This window comes from Neoarius graeffei, chromosome 23, assembly GCF_027579695.1.
Source record: "Neoarius graeffei isolate fNeoGra1 chromosome 23, fNeoGra1.pri, whole genome shotgun sequence".
Lineage (NCBI taxonomy): Eukaryota > Metazoa > Chordata > Actinopteri > Siluriformes > Ariidae > Neoarius > Neoarius graeffei.
In genome coordinates this window covers 9,498,195-9,517,414 of record NC_083591.1, presented here as the reverse complement: position 1 = coordinate 9,517,414, position 19,220 = coordinate 9,498,195, and the positions used below count along the sequence as shown (strand labels likewise).

The 19,220-nt window shown below is 40.5% G+C and overlaps 1 protein-coding gene across 1 annotated transcript in view; it reads right to left on the bottom strand.

Annotated features, from left to right (window-relative positions):
- Window positions 1-16,371, bottom strand: part of ech1 (enoyl CoA hydratase 1, peroxisomal) — a 39,825-nt gene extending 23,454 nt beyond the window's left edge. Inside the window, exon 1 of the mRNA XM_060905728.1 lies at window positions 16,262-16,371. Within this exon, the coding sequence (XP_060761711.1) occupies window positions 16,262-16,295 (34 nt within the window). The 5' untranslated portion in view covers window positions 16,296-16,371. The remainder of the gene's footprint in view (window positions 1-16,261) is intronic.
- Window positions 16,372-19,220: the final 2,849 nt, after the last annotated feature.

The window sequence follows — 19,220 nt, the reverse complement described above, 5'->3', positions numbered from 1 at the left end:
ATGAGAGTGTAGTAAAGAAGCAAGGAGTAGACAAAGAAAGTTGGTGAATTCAAGTACCTGAGATCAACTGTGTAGGAAAATGAGGGCTGCGATAGTGAGGTGAGAAAGAGAGTGCAGGCAGGGTGGAGCAGTTGGAGAAGGATTTCGGGAGTCATTTGTGATAGGAAAGTCCCAGCAAAAGTGAAAGATAAGATGTATAAGACAGTTGTGAGACCAGCTGTGATGTATGGACTGGAGACCGTACCCTTAATGAAGAGACAGGAGGCAAAGTCGGAGGTGGCGGAGTTGAGGATGTTGAGGTTTGCGATGGGAGTGACGAGGTTGGACAGGATAAGGAACGAGCACATCAGAGGGACAGCACATGTGGAGAGCTTGGGAATTAAGCTAAGAGAGATGAGACTGAGATGGTATGGGCACATCCTGAGAAGAGATGCAGAGCATGTTGGAAGGAGAATGTTGAGGATGGAGCTGCCAGGCACACGAAAATGAGGAAGGCCAAAGAGGAGATAGATACTGTACATGGATGTGGTGAGAGAGGACATGAAAGTGGCAGGTGTGGTAGAGAAGGATGCGGAAGACAGGGAGCAATGGAGACGAAAGATCCGCTGTGGCGACCCCTAATCAGGAGCAGCCAAAAGAAGAAGACTTTACTGAAATAAAACTATTTAAAATCCCCATGTTCTACCGTCATACAAGCAAGTTCCTCCATCAGTCACATAAGCAAAATATATTCTGTTTTTACATTATTAGTTTTATATATGGTCAAAAGTTTTAGAACACCCCAATTTTTCCAGTTATTTATTGCAATTCAAGTTGTTCAACTCCAATGAATAGCTTGAAATGGTACAAAGGTAGGTGCTGAACTGTCAGAGGTTAAAAAAAAAAAAAAGAAAAAAAGTAAGGTTACCCAAAACTGAAAAATAATGTACATTTCAGAATTGTACAAAAAGGCCTCTTTCAGGAAACATGCAATCAGTGGCGGCTGGTAGTCTTTCAAACAGGGGAGGCTGGTCGGTTACGATATTTCCAGATTTTAAAAGAAAAACTACATCAATTTTGCCCATACTCTTGCCTCTGATCTGGCTGATTGTTGGCAGCATCACAAACTGTGGAATAACAGGTTCTTTTGGCCCATTAGCCTACTGTCCAATACACATGATGGTGGTGTTGGGGGGGGTATATTTTAACATTTTATATTTTAAAATTGTGGCATGTTGTTTAAAAATTGATCATTATTGAAAAAAGCTCTTTGTCAGGAACAGCACTGACCTTGGGGAGCCAAACATAGAGCTGGGTGCCACACATTTCATTCAATGACACTTTCCCTATATTTTACTTATTTTGACTGAGAAATGTTTTATTGACAATTTTGATAACCCTTCACTTTTAATCCAGGTCTGTAGTGTGAAATGTTCTCGGCTGTGTTTTTGTTTAAAAATGCTTTCCAAATTGTAGCTGTGTTTAATTCATATCCAGAAAAATATATATTCCAATATAATATACTCAGCATAAACATTTTAAACAGATTCTGTATTTTGGTCCATCCATGACATATTACTAAAGTAGCCTATTTACTGTTGTTGATGTGGGTCACTTGCTGTTAGCCAATTCACTTTCTCGTACCAGGAGAGCTGAAAGGAACGAGTATTATTCTCTACCTTTTTCACCAAGTCAATTTGAGGCGTTGGTCTACCCTGCTCTTTAATTTTAATTTTTTCCTCGAAAGGAAGACTGGCAAATGGCTTCGCCAAAATTTAATCAGCAATGCTTTGCATCCGTGCACAGCTTTCTTGCTAGCTAACAGCCCCCTCAAGTTCAAGTTCAGTCACTCAAATAAACGAAATTTCTGGAACTAAGATAGCAAACTTGACAACACTATATTTACACTTTATTTACAATGAAAATATATACAAACTAAAAAAGCTGATAGAAACCGTATGTAATGAATGAAATCGAAATGTAAGCTGATCTCTTACAATACACCACAGCACTTGCAAATCTGTATGGGACTGAACTGAGATTCACCGCTGTCTGTCTATATTTGAAACGAGCTGTCAATCAAATAAAATATCCGGCCGCTTTCACCAATCACCAGTCTCCTCGCGGAAACTGCCATGTCCCTCCCACTGTGAGGCTCGGAGTCCGTGGGCAGGCATTTTCGCAGTATTTGTCCAATAACCGTCTTGCATTTTGAGATTGAAAAGCGCATAGCTCCCAAATGCCACTGAAGTCCACTGAGGCTGGGAGTCCGGTGGGCGGGCGTTTTCACAGTATTTGTCCAATAATCGTCTTGCATTTTGATATTGAAAAGCGCATAGCTCCCAAATGCAATTGAAGTCCACTGAGGCTGGGCTGCATTGCGCTGTCACGAGGGGGAAAAACTCACGCGCACATTAGGCGAACTGGGGAAAGTTATAACGGAATGATTTCGCACTGTAGTTGGGTTGAGCACATATTTCTATGATTCTGGATCTGAAATAGCAATGTTATAAGGTTGGCTATAACATAAGCCTAGCGCAATTCATCCTACATGATGTTCGTCATTTTTAGAGGAGGCTGAGCCTCCCTCGTTGTCTTAGAGCAATCGCCGGTGCATGCAATGGGTTAACAATTTAAAGCTGTTCTGCAGCAATGAAGGTTGATCAAGCCTTGAAAGCTGGTACTACTAATTCCTACAGATGTTCCAACTTTTCTTGATTGCTTACAACCCTCTCTGTCTGCATGAAAGCAGTGTTGGAACACACTGTGGTACCATATCCTCATGAGCATCAGTTGAACAGTATTGTACTGCAGAAAGTAGTGTGTTGCTACAAAAATGGTGAGAAAAAGACAATTAACAACGGAAGAGAGACAGACCATCATAACACTTAAAAAATGTAGGTCTTTCCTACAGAGAATTGCCAATAAAATCAAGGCGTCAGTGAGCACAGTTTTCTTCACCATCAAAAGGCACTCAGAAACTGGGGGAAACCCTGACAGGAAAAGGTCTGGCAGACCCAAAGCCACAACTGAATCAGAGGACAAATTTCTGAGAGTTAACAGCTTGCATGATAGGCGGCTCACAGGACAACAGCTTAATAGTGGTCATAGTAAGCAAGTCTCAGTTTCAACTATGAAGAGAAGACTTCGAGCTGCAGGTTTGACAGGACGAGTTGCAGCAAGAAAGCCATTGCTAAGACGTCAGAATAAGACAAAGAGGCTTGCCTGGGCCATAAAACACCGCCATTGGACTACTGAAGACTGGAAGAAGGTATTATGGACTGATGAATCAAAATGTGAAATCTTCAGTTCAACACACAGGATCTTTGTACGCCGTCGAGTAGGCGAAAGGATGGTTCCACAGTGTGTGACATCAACTGTCAAACATGGAGGAAGAAGTGTGACCATCTGGGGCTGTTTTGCTGGATCCAGGGTTGGTGACTTGTACAGAGTGAGAGGCACCCTGAACCAAAACGGCTACCGCAGCATTCTGCAGAGCCATGCAATACCCTCTGGTATACGCCTAGTTGGTCAGGGGTTCATCCTACAACAAGATAATGACCCAAAACATATGCCAGAACTACCTCAGGAAAAAAGACCGATGGTAAACTTGAAAACATGGAGTGGCCAGCACAGTCTCCAGACTTAAACCCCATCGAGCTGATTTGGGATGAACTGGACAGAAGAGTGAAAGCAAAGCAACCTACAAGTGCCACACATCTATGGGAACTTCTGCAACAGATCTGGGAAGAACTTTCTGAAGAATATTTGATTTCTATTGTACAACCCCGATTCCAAAAAAGTTGGGACAAAGTACAAATTGTAAATAAAAACGGAATGCAATGATGAAGTTTCAAAATTCCATATTTTATTCAGAATAGAACATAGATGACATATCAAATGTTTAAACTGAGAAAATGTATCATTTAAAGAGAAAAATTAGGTGATTTTAAATTTCATGACAACAACATATCTCAAAAAAGTTGGGACAAGGCCATGTTTACCACTGTGAGACATCCCCTTTTCTCTTTACAACAGTCTGTAAACGTCTGGGGACTGAGGAGACAAGTTGCTCAAGTTTAGGGATAGGAATGTTAACCCATTCTTGTCTAATGTGGGATTCTAGTTGCTCAACTGTCTTAGGTCTTTTTTGTCGCATCTTCCGTTTTATGATGTGCCAAATGTTTTCTATGGGTGAAAGATCTGGACTGCAGGCTGGCCAGTTCAGTACCCGGACCCTTCTTCTACGCAGCCATGATGCTGTAATTGATGCAGTATGTGGTTTGGCATTGTCATGCTGGAAAATGCAAGGTCTTCCCTGAAAGAGACGTCGTCTGGATGGGAGCATATGTTGCTCTAGAACCTGGATATACCTTTCAACATTGATGGTGTCTTTCCAGATGTGTAAGCTGCCCATGCCACACGCACTAATGCAACCCCATACCATCAGAGATGCAGGCTTCTGAACTGAGCGCTGATAACAACTTGGGTCGTCCTTCTCCTCTTTAGTCCGAATGACACGGCGTCCCTGATTTCCATAAAGAACTTCAAATTTTGATTCATCTGACCACAGAACAGTTTTCCACTTTGCCACAGTCCATTTTAAATGAGCCTTGGCCCAGAGAAGACGTCTGCGCTTCTGGATCATGTTTAGATACGGCTTCTTCTTTGAACTATAGAGTTTTAGCTGGCAATGGCGGATGGCACGGTGAATTGTGTTCACAGATAATGTTCTCTGGAAATATTCCTGAGCCCATTTTGTTATTTCCAATACAGAAGCATGCCTGTATGTGATGCAGTGCCGTCTAAGGGCCCGAAGATCACGGGCACCCAGTATGGTTTTCCGGCCTTGACCCTTACGCACAGAGATTCTTCCAGATTCTCTGAATCTTTTGATGATATTATGCACTGTAGATGATGATATGTTCAAACTCTTTGCAATTTTACACTGTCGAACTCCTTTCTGATATTGCTCCACTATTTGTTGGCGCAGAATTGGGGGATTGGTGATCCTCTTCCCATCTTTACTTCTGAGAGCCGCTGCCACTCCAAGATGCTCTTTATATACCCAGTCATGTTAATGACCTATTGCCAATTGACCTAATGAGTTGCAATTTGGTCCTCCAGCTGTTCCTTTTTTGTACCTTTAACTTTTCCAGCCTTTTATTGCCCTTGTCCCAACTTTTTTGAGATGTGTTGCTGTCATGAAATTTCAAATGAGCCAATATTTGGCATGAAATTTCAAAATGTCTCGCTTTCGACATTTGATATGTTGTCTATGTTCTATTGTGAATACAATATCAGTTTTTGAGATTTGTAAATTATTGCATTCCGTTTTTATTTACAATTTGTACTTTGTCCCAACTTTTTTGGAATCGGGGTTGTAGAAAGAATGCCACGAGTGTGTTCAGCTGCCAAAGGTGGCTACTTTGATGAGTCAAAAGTTTAGAATACGTTTTGGTCTATAAATTGATTCCATTGTTTCTTTTTTTTTTTTAACTCCAATCGCTTATTTGCACTATGCTTTCATTTCAGAGTGCAACGAGACATTAAAGCCATCAGGATTGCAGGTGACCCCACCCACCCATCTCACAGCCTCTTCAGTCTACTGCCGTCGGGGAGGAGACTGCGGAGTCTCCTGGCCAAAACCAGCAGGCTCAAGGACAGTTTCTTTCACCAGGCGGTCAGGAGGCTCAACTCCCTCCCTGTTCTGCCCCTCCTCCCCCCTCTGCCCCCTGCCACAGATTCTGCTCGCACACCCCCCTGCCCCCCATTCAGCATCTGACATGTCACCCTCGCAGTCCCCCCCCCACACACACACACACACATACTCTCAACGTTCATTAACACACTGAACTCAGGGACTACACATTTCACTTTACCTCGCTCATTTGCACTATTCCGCACTACCTCATCTTAATAGCTATTAGTTTGTTTATTCTGCTTATCTCATGTTTACCTGCTATACCTCAAGTGCCCTTGAATATTTGCTTCAGTATGTATGTATGTATGTATAATATACACTACCGTTCAAAAGTTTGGGGTCACTTTGAAATGTCCTTATTTTTGAAAGAAAAGCACTGTTCTTTTCAAAGAAGATCACTTTAAACTAATCAGAAATACACTCTATACATTGCTAATGTGGTAAATGACTATATTCTAGCTGCAAATGTCTGGTTTTTGGTGCAATATCTCCATAGGTGTATAGAGGCCCATTTCCAGCAACTATCACTCCAGTGTTCTAATGGTACAATGTGTTTGCTCATTGCCTCAGAAGGCTAATGGATGATTAGAAAACCCTTGTACAATCATGTTAGCACAGCTGAAAACAGTTTAGCTCTTTAGAGAAGCTATAAAACTGACCTTCCTTTGAGCAGATTGAGGCCAAGTTTACATTAGACCGTATCTGTCTCGTTTTCTTCGCGGATGCACTGTCCGTTTACATTAAAACGCCTGGAAACGCCGGGAAACGGGAATCCGCCAGGGTCCACGTATTCAATCCAGATCGTGTCTGGTCCGGTGCTGTGTAAACATTGAGAATACGCGAATACGCTGTGCTGAGCTCTAGCTGGCGTCGTCATTGGACGTCACTGTGACATCCACCTTCCTGATTCGCTGGCGTTGGTCATGTGACGCGACTGCTGAAAAACGGCGTGGACTTCCGCCTTGTATCACCTTTCATTAAAGAGTATAAAAGTATGAAAATACTGCAAATACTGACGCAAATACTGCCCATTGTGTAGTTATGATGGTCTTTAGGCTTGCCATCCTTCCACTTGCAAGTGGTAAGTGACTTGCGCACAGCGGCTCAGTCCCGAATCATTGCTCGTGCACTTCACTCGCGCGCTCTGTGAGCTGCGCAGGGCCGGAGTGCGCACCCTCCAGAGGGCACTCGCTGTTCAGGGCGGAGTGATTTGGAGCGCAGCCGCTGAGGAGGAAGCGACGAGCCGCACTGACACATTTCAACTTACGTGCCGAATTAGTCATGTGATTAGCGTATCCGTGTATTGGCATTGCTGTGTGCACGCGAATCGTTTTAAAAACGTTAATCTGATGATCCGCTGATACGGTCTAATGTAAACCCCACCTGAGTTTCTGGAGCATCACATTTGTGGGGTCGATTAAATGCTCAAAATGGCCAGAAAAATGTCTTGACTATATTTTCTATTCATTTTACAACTTATGGTGGTAAATAAAAGTGTGACTTTTCATGGAAAACACAAAATTGTCTGGGTGACCCCAAACTTTTGAACGGTAGTGTATATATATATATATATATATATATATATATATATATATATATATATATATATATGAGTGTTTAGTCTGTGTCTAGTTCTTATCTAGAGTGTTTATACTGTTTGTGTTGTTTATTTCAATTATTTTATTTTTATTTATGAGTGTTTAGTCTATGTCCAGTTCTTATCTAGAGTGTTTATACTGTTTATATTTTATTTCAATTCTTTTTTTTTTATTGCATTGCCTGTTTGCACCGTGGGTCCGAGAGGACTGTAATTTCATCTGTGCTGTATGTCAAGCATGTATAGCATATTTGACAATAAAGTTGACTTGAATAGTTTCTAATAAAAAACTGGAAAATTTGGGGTGTTCTAAAACTTTTGACTCTCTCAGATAGATAGATAGATAGATAGATAGATAGATAGATAGATAGATAGATAGATAGATAGATAGATAGATAGATAGATAGATAGATAGCATGCAGAGTAACAAGAACGCGTGTATTGGCCTCTGCTATTATTTTCTTTACCACTAGGGGCCGTAAGCGTGCACTGTGCTCAACAAGACAGAGAAATTAACCTTTTTTCGATTCCTTTCATTCACCCTCACTACTGTTTACAGCAAATACAACAGAAGTGATAACAGGAACTTATTTTGCATTCCACAACATTTAACGTAACTATGAATGTACAAAAAAAGGTTGTTTTCTTCAAACTGTTAATGCTGCCAAATTGTCATGCAGTAAGAGGATTAAACACTTCGAGATGTGCTTTTATGGGAAAATAATTCCACTTCACGTTGGGCTGCAGAACACCAGTCCATCTATATTTTCCTAGAAATGGTGAAATATATAAACAAATTGAACTCTGGCGTGTTTTATTCATTCATTTATTATGGATTTTTTTCCAGTTTGTTAAATACTTCGTTGGCAAAAAAAAAAAAAATCAATACAATTTCCATGATTTTTAAAAATGTGAAAACACAGGCACACTGGGACAAACTTGGATCTAAAATCAGGTTTGTTTATCTATTTGACACATCTTAGATTTGAGACACAACCCATGAAAGGCTCTGAAACTTCCGCCTAGTTTCACTCAGTCGTGTTCAATACGCAATGTGTTTAATGTGATACACTGCAAAAGCACGTAAACCAGGGGTCGGCAACCCTAGGCACGCGTGCCACAACTGGCACGCCGAGGAATTTCCAGTGGCACACTGACGATGATTCACAAACCTAATTATTCAACACATTAAAAATGTTCAAACGTCATTTTGAACTGTCATTTGCTGTTGCATGGCGAGCCTGCTCTTTTAGCATGACTACACAATATAGCGCCCCCCTCCCAGTGTTGCCAGATACTGCTGACGTTTTCCAGCCCAAAATATGTTCAAAACCCGCCTAAATGCACTTAAAACCGCCCAATCTAGCAACACTGTCCCCTCCCCATATTTCTCACGAGATGGGCCCACTTGATGCAGCAGTTGCACTAAAGCTGGGCATACACTGTGCGATTTTTGGCCCGATTTTGACACGATTTTCACTCGTGCGACTATTTTGGAGATCGGGCCAAGTTTTGGCTCAATCGTGCATCTCGGATCGTGTAGTATACATGGGGTAACGACAAGCGATTAACACCTCATGACCTCCTCCCGATCGATCGGATGAAAATCAAACCTGTTTGAAATCCTGAGCATCAGATCCGAGCATCGCATCCGAGCATCGGATCGTATAGTGTGAGAACAGGAATCGTAAGCTGCATGCTGTTTACCCCTGCGATTCACTCGTACAGTGTGAGCAGCAGCTGAATACCGTGATTGGAAAAAAAAAAAAAATCGCACAGTGTATGCCCAGCTTAAGATGGCAAAAAAGCCTACAGTTCGGGCTTTCCTCTCCTCGTGGACCAAAGAATATGGGTTCGTTTCTCAGAGGGACCGTGCTGTGTGCACGTTGTGTTTTGAAAGTGTTGTGTGTCGAACATCCAGTGTTAAACGTCATTTCGAGGCAAAGCACGAAAAGACTTTCAAAGATCAGGCAGATAGGGACGAATCATTCTCACACGCAGTGTGCGGTTATGGGAAGCAAGCCCACACTTTAACAGTCAGTGCGTTTACATGCACATAGAGAAAATCGAATTTCTGCCATAGCTCGACTGAAATCGAAGTTCTAAATGCCATGGAAACACTTTAGCTAGGCTGAAATCGAACCGAACTGGATTTCTTGTAATCGAGCTACGCAACCTAGATTATGCAATTTTAGCTGAGCTACTTAGTGCATGTAAACCCTATTGAGCTACGTAGTCGAGCTACTTACTTCAGCACTGCCCCTTCCGGAAGTGACGAGACCACAAGCGGGAAACACGACAGCCTTGGTCGGCATGACACTTCACCTTAGCCGCCACTTTATTAGGAACACTTGTGTCTGGGCATGTACGCACCCATTTCCAATTAGTTGGTAAGTTATTAGCATGTTAACAGTTAATATGTTCACCATTACAGATCAACTTCAACTTAGTGGCCATTTTATTAGGAACACTTCTGTTCGTACATACAAACACTCTTCTTGTAAACACGGAACTGATAACTTTGTTTATACTCTTGAATAGCTCTTCTTCATGACGACAACCGGAAGTGCACCAACACGATGGGGCGTGTAGCGCCACCTGTGGCTCGGGTGCACAATGTACCTCACACAATAGCTCGATTTCCTTGTGTGCATGTAGGATTGGATTTCTCTGACACCCCTGCTGGGACCCTTAGCTCGATTACCGACAGTAGCTCGATTTGGATGTGCATGTAAACGCACTGAGTGCCACTGAAGCTAGCTATATAATTTCTCACTGCATAGCTAAACATGGAAAGCCATTCACAGACGGTGAATACATTAAGGAGGCCTTTCTCTCCGGCTCGGATAGTCTTTTTGAGGGGCTGCCAAAGAGACAATAAAATCAAGAATAAAAGACATGCCCGTATCAGCCAGAACTGTTGAGCGACGAATTGGTGAAATAGCAGAAAACGTAAGGGTGCAGCAAACAACTGGCATAAAAGATGCAGCGGTGTTTAGCATTGCACTTGACGAAAGCGTAGATGTGAATGATGTGGCACGTTTGGCAGTGATGGCAAGATATTGTGGTGTGACTGTGAGAGAGCAGCTCTGCTGTTTAAAGCCAATGAATCCTGCTGGGCATCTTTACCCGAAAAGTTCAACTGTCTTCGCAATATCGCACTGGCTTTATTGTCAGTGTTCGGATCCAGGGGCGTATCACCCGCGGGGGATGCGTACGTTTCATCCCCCCCACTTTTGTTGAAACACAATTTCATCCCCCACACTTTTGTCAGATTAAAATGACATTATGAAAATTATACAGCTACTATAAAATGTGTAACAAGGAAGTAAACTATTGCCATAACGTTAGACAAAAAACAGCCACGCAGCGGACTCAAAACAGTTTTTCTCACCCGAACTTTGCTGACTCGCTCAGTCACCAAAACTGTCTTGCGTCACCACTAGAGGCCAGTATTTAGTATTCCAATCGAGTACGTGGAGAAGTAGGACATGTTTTTAGGCTTTTGTGTGATCACGTTGGGGATCTCATCTCATTATCTCTAGCTGCTTTATCCTGTTCTACAGGGTCGCAGGCAAGCTGGAGCCTATCCCAGCTGACTACGGGCGAAAGGCGGGGTACACCCTGGACAAGTTGCCAGGTCATCACAGGGCTGACACATAGACACAGACAACCATTCACACTCACATTCACACCTACGGTCAATTTAGAGTCACCAGTTAACCTAACCTGCATGTCTTTGGACTGTGGGGGAAACCGGAGCACCCGGAGGAAACCCACGTGGACACGGGGAGAACATGCAAACTCCACACAGAAAGGCCCTTGCCGGCCACGAGGCTCGAACCCAGACCTTCTTGCTGTGAGGCGACAGCGCTAACCACTACACCACCGTGCCGCACGTTGGGGATAATTAAGCTATTTTGTAGAACCATATTGAGTCCTCCTCAATCTCCTGTGAGTGGCTAATTTTTTGTTTTTGAAGTAGGGGTACACCATTTTAATGATGAACGTCTAATAGCAAAGGAAGTATCAACAACCTCCAAAACCTTGATTGATTATATGAACCTATATTGATTATATTACTGCTCTTGATTATGTCATCCAAAAATGTTAAGTTCCATTACATTATACTTAGTAGCAGCATACACTTTTATCCAAAGCAACTTGGATAGGTTTGCTTGACATGTGCACTTAAATGTCTGTATAATATTAAAAAGTGAGTAATGTATAAATGATCTGTTCTAAGAAGGCTGAAAACGTGGCTGCGAAGTAGCATGACACAAACACGTCTTAATAGTGTAGCTGTGTGTCATGTTCAGAAGAACAAACTTGACCTGTTAGACAGACAAATGATTGCTGAACAATTTGTTTCTTATAAGGAGCAAAGAAAAAACACATTTGGTTGTTTCAAACACAAATAGTGTGTCAGGGTAAAGTAAGGTTGTCAGGATTTGTTGACAGTGATGTTAAATAGTAGTAGTTACTAGTTGTAAAGTCAGTTGAGACAAGTTTTTTATTACGAGTGTGTGTGTTTGTACCAAGTCTACTTTTCATGCATTATAACTGCTTATCACTTTTTAGAAGAGTTTTTCAATTGAGATTTAAAGGCATTTCAAATCGAATGAATGTTCAATAATTGTTGTACAGTAATGTTATTTGGCCATTAAGTGTTTGTTGTATGTGTAGTCTATTGCATCATTTTCAAATTTTATGCATTAAACCTGATGTAATGCATGATGCAAACAAGTTTTGTACACGAGTTTGAATAATTAAAGACATTAAAAGCAGGAACTGCCCCGTCTTATTTGAATGCTATACTAAAGAGGTCCTTCCAGGATGCTGCACTTCTCCAACATGAACTGATTAGCCATGCCTCCTGCTCACACAAAGCGATCCCAGTCCAAACTGTTATGCATGATGGTGTATGATCTATACACTGTGTATGACTTCTTGGGCTATGTGAAGTTTTTGGTTTTGTTTATACCAGTGTAGGCAGCAATACTGACATCTCTGTTATAGAACAGTATTCTGTCACCTAGAATTATCACTCAATACTTTTTGCCTTCACTTACTGAATAATTACATAGCCCTGGCAGTAACAACACCAAAACCCAACATGATAGATCTCTGCATGAAATGCAGAACTTGGCTGGAGTCAACTGGATTTATAGGCTTTCTGCTGTCCTCCCTTTCATTTGCATCCATGGACCATGGGTATGAAAAAGTTCCATATCGGTCATTGACAGTACATCACAGTGTACACGCCGGGCGTGTATATAGCCATAAACCGATTTCTAATGATATGGCTTCCCCATTCCAGAACACCCCCACTTTTGGAAAGCTTGATATGCCCCTGTTCGGATCAACATATCTGTGTGAACAGATATTTTCGCACGTGAAGAATGTACTTTGCCCCTCCCGAAGTCGTCTGACAACGGGCCATTCGGAAGCATGCGTCCAACTACCATCCCCACGTCTCGGAGCTAAGTAAGGGGAAGCAGGGCCAGGGATCACATTGACTGATAGGCAAAACATTTATTTTGTAACAAGGTTACTTCAAATTTGTAGTTTATTGTTAAGCCACTTTATGTAGGCTACTTGTCAGTGTTCTCTGACACTCATTATTTAATTTTTTTTTCTGTAGTCTTATTATTCAACAGTTCCATTTCCATTAGGCTGCTACGTCTTTATTGTGAATAACTTGGGCCTGTTACCTACTGAAAGATTTTGGATGATATTTTGTGAATTTGTACAAGTTGCTTACAATGTTGTTATCCAATGTGTGTGTGTGTGTGGGGGGGGGGGGGGGGGGGGGGTCTTAAACCTTGTGTGTGAGGTTAATAGACCAGTTCACAGATACGGCAAACCGCAAGGAGTTGTGGGAAAGGTCAAAGGTTAAGGCCTCATAAACGAGCAGAAGTAGAGCATGTCAACAATGGCAGAGGCTACAGGCTCGCTGTAGGGACACTGTTGTGTTGTCGATTGCTACAAAGGACGTCGACTGCTTGAACAGTGGATGCGAGAAGACTGTAGTGTACATTTAAGTGAGAGTGTATACAGAAAAAATTGTGTGAATCCAAGCACACAGTTTAACGCAAAAGTTCGTTTATATCCCGACCTTGTCAGCTGTCAGATTTATGTTAATGGACCCGGTAAGCTGGTAAATAATATTTATTTTTTTTCTTTACCAAATTCTAACAGAAGGGCGGCACGGTGGTGTAGTGGTTAGCGCTGTTGCCTCACAGCAAGAAGGTCCAGGTTCGAGCCCCGTGGCCGGCGAGGGCCTTTCTGTGTGGAGTTTGCATGTTCTCCCCGTGTCCGCGTGGGTTTCCTCCGGGTGCTCCGGTTTCCCCCACAGTCCAAAGACATGCAGGTTAGGTTAACTGGTGACTCTAAATTGACCATAGGTGTGAATGTGAGTGTGAATGGTTGTCTGTGTCTATGTGTCAGCCCTGTGATGACCTGGCGACTTGTCCAGGGTGTACCCCGCCTTTCGCCCGTAGTCAGCTGGGATAGGCTCCAGCTTGCCTGCGACCCTGTAGAACACGATAAAGTGGCTAGAGATAATGAGATGAGATGAATGAAATTCTAACAGAAAACGAGAGCGCCCGAAAGGGAAAACCGAGCCGAGCCGCCTCACGGCTGTAATGCAAATTGCTTTCCTCTTCCGTATACAAGTGCGCTTCCATGGCAGGGAAAAAGAAACTACATTTTGGCACCTATGTAGCTAGTCCCCTATTTAAACAAATAGGAGTCATTCAGGATTCAGCCATGTTTTTGCTCCGTGTTTTTACTCGACCAAAGTTATACAGTATTATGAGCTTTAAATTGCATAAATAAAACCATTTGGTGAAACTTTGAAGAAGAGATTGTACTGGTTTAAAGTTTTTACCTAACGTTTTCATGTCGACTCCAATTAATACACTAGTAGAATCGATGACTAGTTTAGGAGGCCAAAACTTTTTTTTCAATTTTTGACTGTACCAGCCTGAAAAAACTTGCGACAGTCAAATGGAAAAAAAGCAAGCTGGTCACTCTATTTGGTACTACATACCCAACCTTATTTTTAATAAGCTCGGTGGAATCGACTTCCTATTAAAATGTGATTTTGAGTTAAATAAACTTCCTCAGACACTTTCTGACTTTCATCAACAGGTCCTCCTTTATTGGAAAATAATATTTAAGCATAATTTTACCCCTCATAATAGCCCAGTGTGGAATAATAGGTATATATTGGTTAATAGAAAATCTATTTTTATTGAGGAATGGTTTTCCAAAGGTGTGTGGGCTATTGCTCACTTTATGAATGATGGACAGATTTTACAACATGGCCATTTCTGTCAGAAATTTCAGATTCAATGTACAAAAAGAAAATACAACCAAATCGTAAAGGCTATTCCTGTACCAATCCGAACTATGGTGGAACAGGATATGGTGTACTCTGACATCTCTCCTAGACTGAGACAACTTTGGATTGAAGGGGTCGAATTTTGTAATAAAAAGTGCGATAAATTTTTAAGATGTTCCTTACAAAATATTTGCTTTCCTAATTCTGTCAAAAGAGATTACATATTAAAAGATTTTGAAACAGTAGAAATTAAAAAGATTAGAACTAAATATCTCTCCTTTCTAATTCCCTTCAAAGCGAAAGAAATACAGTTCAAAATTTTGAATAGAATTTACCCAACCAAAGAATTTCTTAAGAAGAAATTTAAATTTGAAACTGGTAAATGTGTGTTTTGTGAAACAGAGGAGGAGGATTTGGAACATCTTTTCTTTCTATGTGATTTAATACAAAGATTTTGGATTGATTTTCAGGCTTGGCTACAGTCTAGGGGGATTCAGTTTGCCCCTTTATCCATTAAGGAAATTAAATTTGGAGTGTTTTTAAATAATAACAAAATTGAATATGGTGTTAATAATTTGCTACTTTTAGGTAAACACTTTATTCACAAATGTCGTTTTTTTAAAACTGGACCTTATGTTGCACACTGGAGGAGTGACCTCAGGCTTTTTGCCAGGTCTTTAAGGTTGGTTGAAAATAGGGATGTTGGTTATTTTATATCCTTTTTGGATGACTTTGATTTGCTCGATTGACGTGTGTAAGGATGGTTGAGTGGCCCCTTTCTTGTTCATGTTTTTAACTTTATTGCTGTGTGTGTGTTTTTGCTTCTTTGATGTTTTTTGGATCTGTATATATATGGTGCTCTATTTGTTTGTATTTTGAATGTTTTTGGAAATTAAAAAAAAAAAAGCAAGCTGGTCATGTTGTACTGGACTAATCTATGACTGAGTATAGTAAGTGATACTAGTACTGATACAATAAAACAGACGACTGTAATCTGGTAGGCAGCACGATTTATATTATTTCTCCGTGTCAGATGTTGACCTGTCAAAAACTGCAGTGGGCGTGGCAGTATCACCGGGTACATACCTCGATTTTTCTTCGTCTTCCTTGGACGGTACAGGCTGGATTTTCAAAATATCTGTGGCATATGCAAGCGCCCTTAACTCTTCTACCCCCATGGTAGTTGGCAATCCCCGTTCTCTCATATCCATAAGGCGTATTTACTAAGGTTTGGCTTGTTTGCCGCTATGTTTTCATCTCCGATAAGGCCTCGACCTTTGACCCTGCGCATGCGCGGCGATATCTATGAACTGGTCATAAAACAAGTGCAATGGTGTTTTACATTTGCTCAATGCATTAAATATCCATATCCGTCTAAAATGTGTGGCGTCTAATTACACATAGTTAACAACACCTATTTGAATGGCACACTAACTAACAAGAAAGTTTCTAATTAGCACTACATGGCAAAAAGGTTGCCGACCCCTGACGTAAACAATCTACGACTATAGCGATTATGCTAAATTAAAGCTAGTTACAGGAAAATTCAATCCAAGTGCACGACAGGTTGATTTCGTAGTTTCACTTAAACAATAAAAATTAATGCTAGTAGGCCTAAAAAGATATTACTTACTCCCGAAAACTGCAGATCTCATAATGCAATTCATTGCCCTTTAATCAGACTTTCAGGTAAACTTTCAAGAGCAACGTCCAAACACCTTCCTGCCTGTCTAAACCACTGTGTAGGGTAGAACACACGGTCTTGTACACTTTATGTAGCTTTCTACATGTCCAATCAGGATCGAGCCTGTCCGCCATGTTTGACTGTTTGTCCTTCTACGGTGTCTGAGAAAGGACAAAAATCTGAGTATTACTGATAATTACAGATCCTTATATTTATTCACGAAAGCGGTAGAAATTATGCAAATTTAACCTTTAACTTGTGCTGTGGTTAAAAATACTCCTTTTTTACACGAAGTTTCAGATGGAAAGAAAACAAATTACCTTCATACACTTGTGACTCAATTTCTCTAAACCTGTATGTAATGTTTGTATTCAACCTTTTTGATGAAGCCTGGTGGGTTTTATTACTTCAGCTGGTTTTCTACAGTTTCTATAATTGCTAGGGTTTGTTTGTTTGTTGATTTTTTTACATGACAAATTAGGAAAAGTTTGTGTTGTCTGTATTAGTTAAAAGTTTGGACACACCTAACAATGTTTTTCCCCCTTTTCTTTATTTACATTAATTAAAAGACACTTCGTGTCTTAAAATAATGATGAATGTTGTTTCTCTTTACTTAATTGAGCGGTTCTTGACATATTGATGTCAAATAGGGATATTTACTGTATTTTTCTTATTTACTGTTTGAGATCAAACTCATTAAGAAAGCAAGAAATTGCACTAATTAACTTTTAACAAGGCACAACTGTTAATTGAAAAGCATTCCAGGTGACTACCTCATGAAGCTGGTTTTATATATATATATATATATATATATATATATATATATACTAGTGCATCTCACAAAATTAGAATACCACGAAAAAGTTCCTTTTTTCATAATTTAATTCAAAAAGGTAAACTTTCATATATTCTATATTCATTACATGTAAAGTGAAATATTTAAAGCCTTTTTTGTTTTAATTTTGATGATTATGGCTTATAGCTCATGAAAATCAGAAATCCAGTAGCTCAAATTATTAGAATATTCCCTAAGATCAATCAAAAAAAGGATTTACAATACAGAAATGTCCAACTTCTGAAAAGTATATTCATTTATACACTCAATACTTGGTTGGGGCTCCTTTACCATGAATTACTGTATCAATGCGGTGTGGCATGGAGGTGATCAGTCTGTGGCACTGTTGAGGTGTTATTGAAGACCAGGTTGCTTTGATAGTGGCCTTCAGCGTATCTGTATTTTTGGGTCGGGTGTTTCTCATCGTCCTCTTGACAATACCCCATAGATTCTCTATGGGGTTCAGGTCAGGCAAATTGGCTGGCCAATCAAACACAGTAATATCATGGTCAGCAAACCATTTGGTAGTAGTTTTGGCACTGTGGGTAGGTGCTAAGCCCTGCTGGAAAAGGAAATCAGCATCTCCAAAAAGCTCGTCAGCAGATGGAAGCATGAAGTGCTCTAAAATCTCCTGGTAGATGGCTGTGTTGACTTTGGACCTGATAAAATACAGTGGACCAACACCAGCAGATGACATGGCACCCCAAATCATCACAGACTGTGGAAACTTCACACTGGGCTTCAAACACCTTGGATTCTGTGCCTCTCCACTCTTCCTCCAGAATCTAGAGCCATGATTTCCAAATTAAATGCAAAATGTATTTTCATCTGAAAAGAGGCAAGGCAAGTTTATTTATATAGCACATTTCATACACAGTGGCAGTTCAATGTGCTTTACAGAAGTAAAAGCAAAACAGTAAACAATAGAAAATAAAATTACATAAAATAAATGGGGAAGAAAATTAATAAGAATTAAACAATAGTAGAAATAAAATAATAAAATGAGAAAAGTTAAATTAAAAAAAACAGCAGAATAAAATAGAATAAAATTTAAGTAAAATTTAAAACATGGAGAGACTGTAAAAGTAAAGAGTTTAAAACATGTAGAGATGGCAATATTAATTTAGCAGAAAGCATCTGAAAACAGCTTGGTCTTTAGTCTAGATTTGAAGCTGCCAACAGCAGGAGCATTTTTGATGTCCTCTGGCAGTTGGTTTCATAGCTGTACTGCATAGTAGCTAAAAGCTGCTTCACCACACTTTGTTTTAACAACAGGTTTTAACAGTAAATTTTTCTGCTGCGATCTGGTAGATCTGATTGGGTTAGGCCGCTGCAACATATCAGAGAGGTAATTGGGCCCTGTACCATTTAGAGATTTGTACACCAGCAGCAATGCTTTAAAGTCAATTCTGTAGCTTACTGGAAGCCAGTGAAGGGACCTTAGAATTGGAGTAATGTGTTCTGTTCTTTTTGTTCGTGTGAGAACCCTAGCTGCTGCATTTTGAACCAGCTGAAGTCGTTTGATGGTTTTTTTTTTGGCAGGCCTGTGAAAAGGCCATTGCAGTAATCAACCCTACTAGAAATGAAGGCATGTATAAGTTTTTCCAGATAATTTTTTGACATAAGTCCTCTTAGTTTGGAAATGTTTTTTAGGTGATAAAATGCCATTTTAGTGATTGCTTTCATGTGCCTGTCAAAGTTTAGCTCGCTGTCAATGAAAACACCAAGATTTTTAACCATATCTTTTGTTTTAATCCCCTTTGTGTCAAGAATAGTGGTAATCCTGAGTCTTTCATCTTTTTTTCCAAATAGAATTACTTCTGTTTTATCTGTGTTCAGCTGAAGAAAATTTTGTGACATCCAGTTGTTGATTTGGTTGATACACTGGTAGAGACATTCGAGGGGGGCATAATCATTAGGTGATAGAGCAAGATAAATTTGGGTATCATCTGCATAGCAGTGATATAAAATTGAATTGTTCTTGATAATTTGCCCAAGTGGGAGCATATAAAGGTTGAATAGTAATGGTCCGAGAATCGACCCCTGGGGGACACCACAGGTCAAGGACATTGA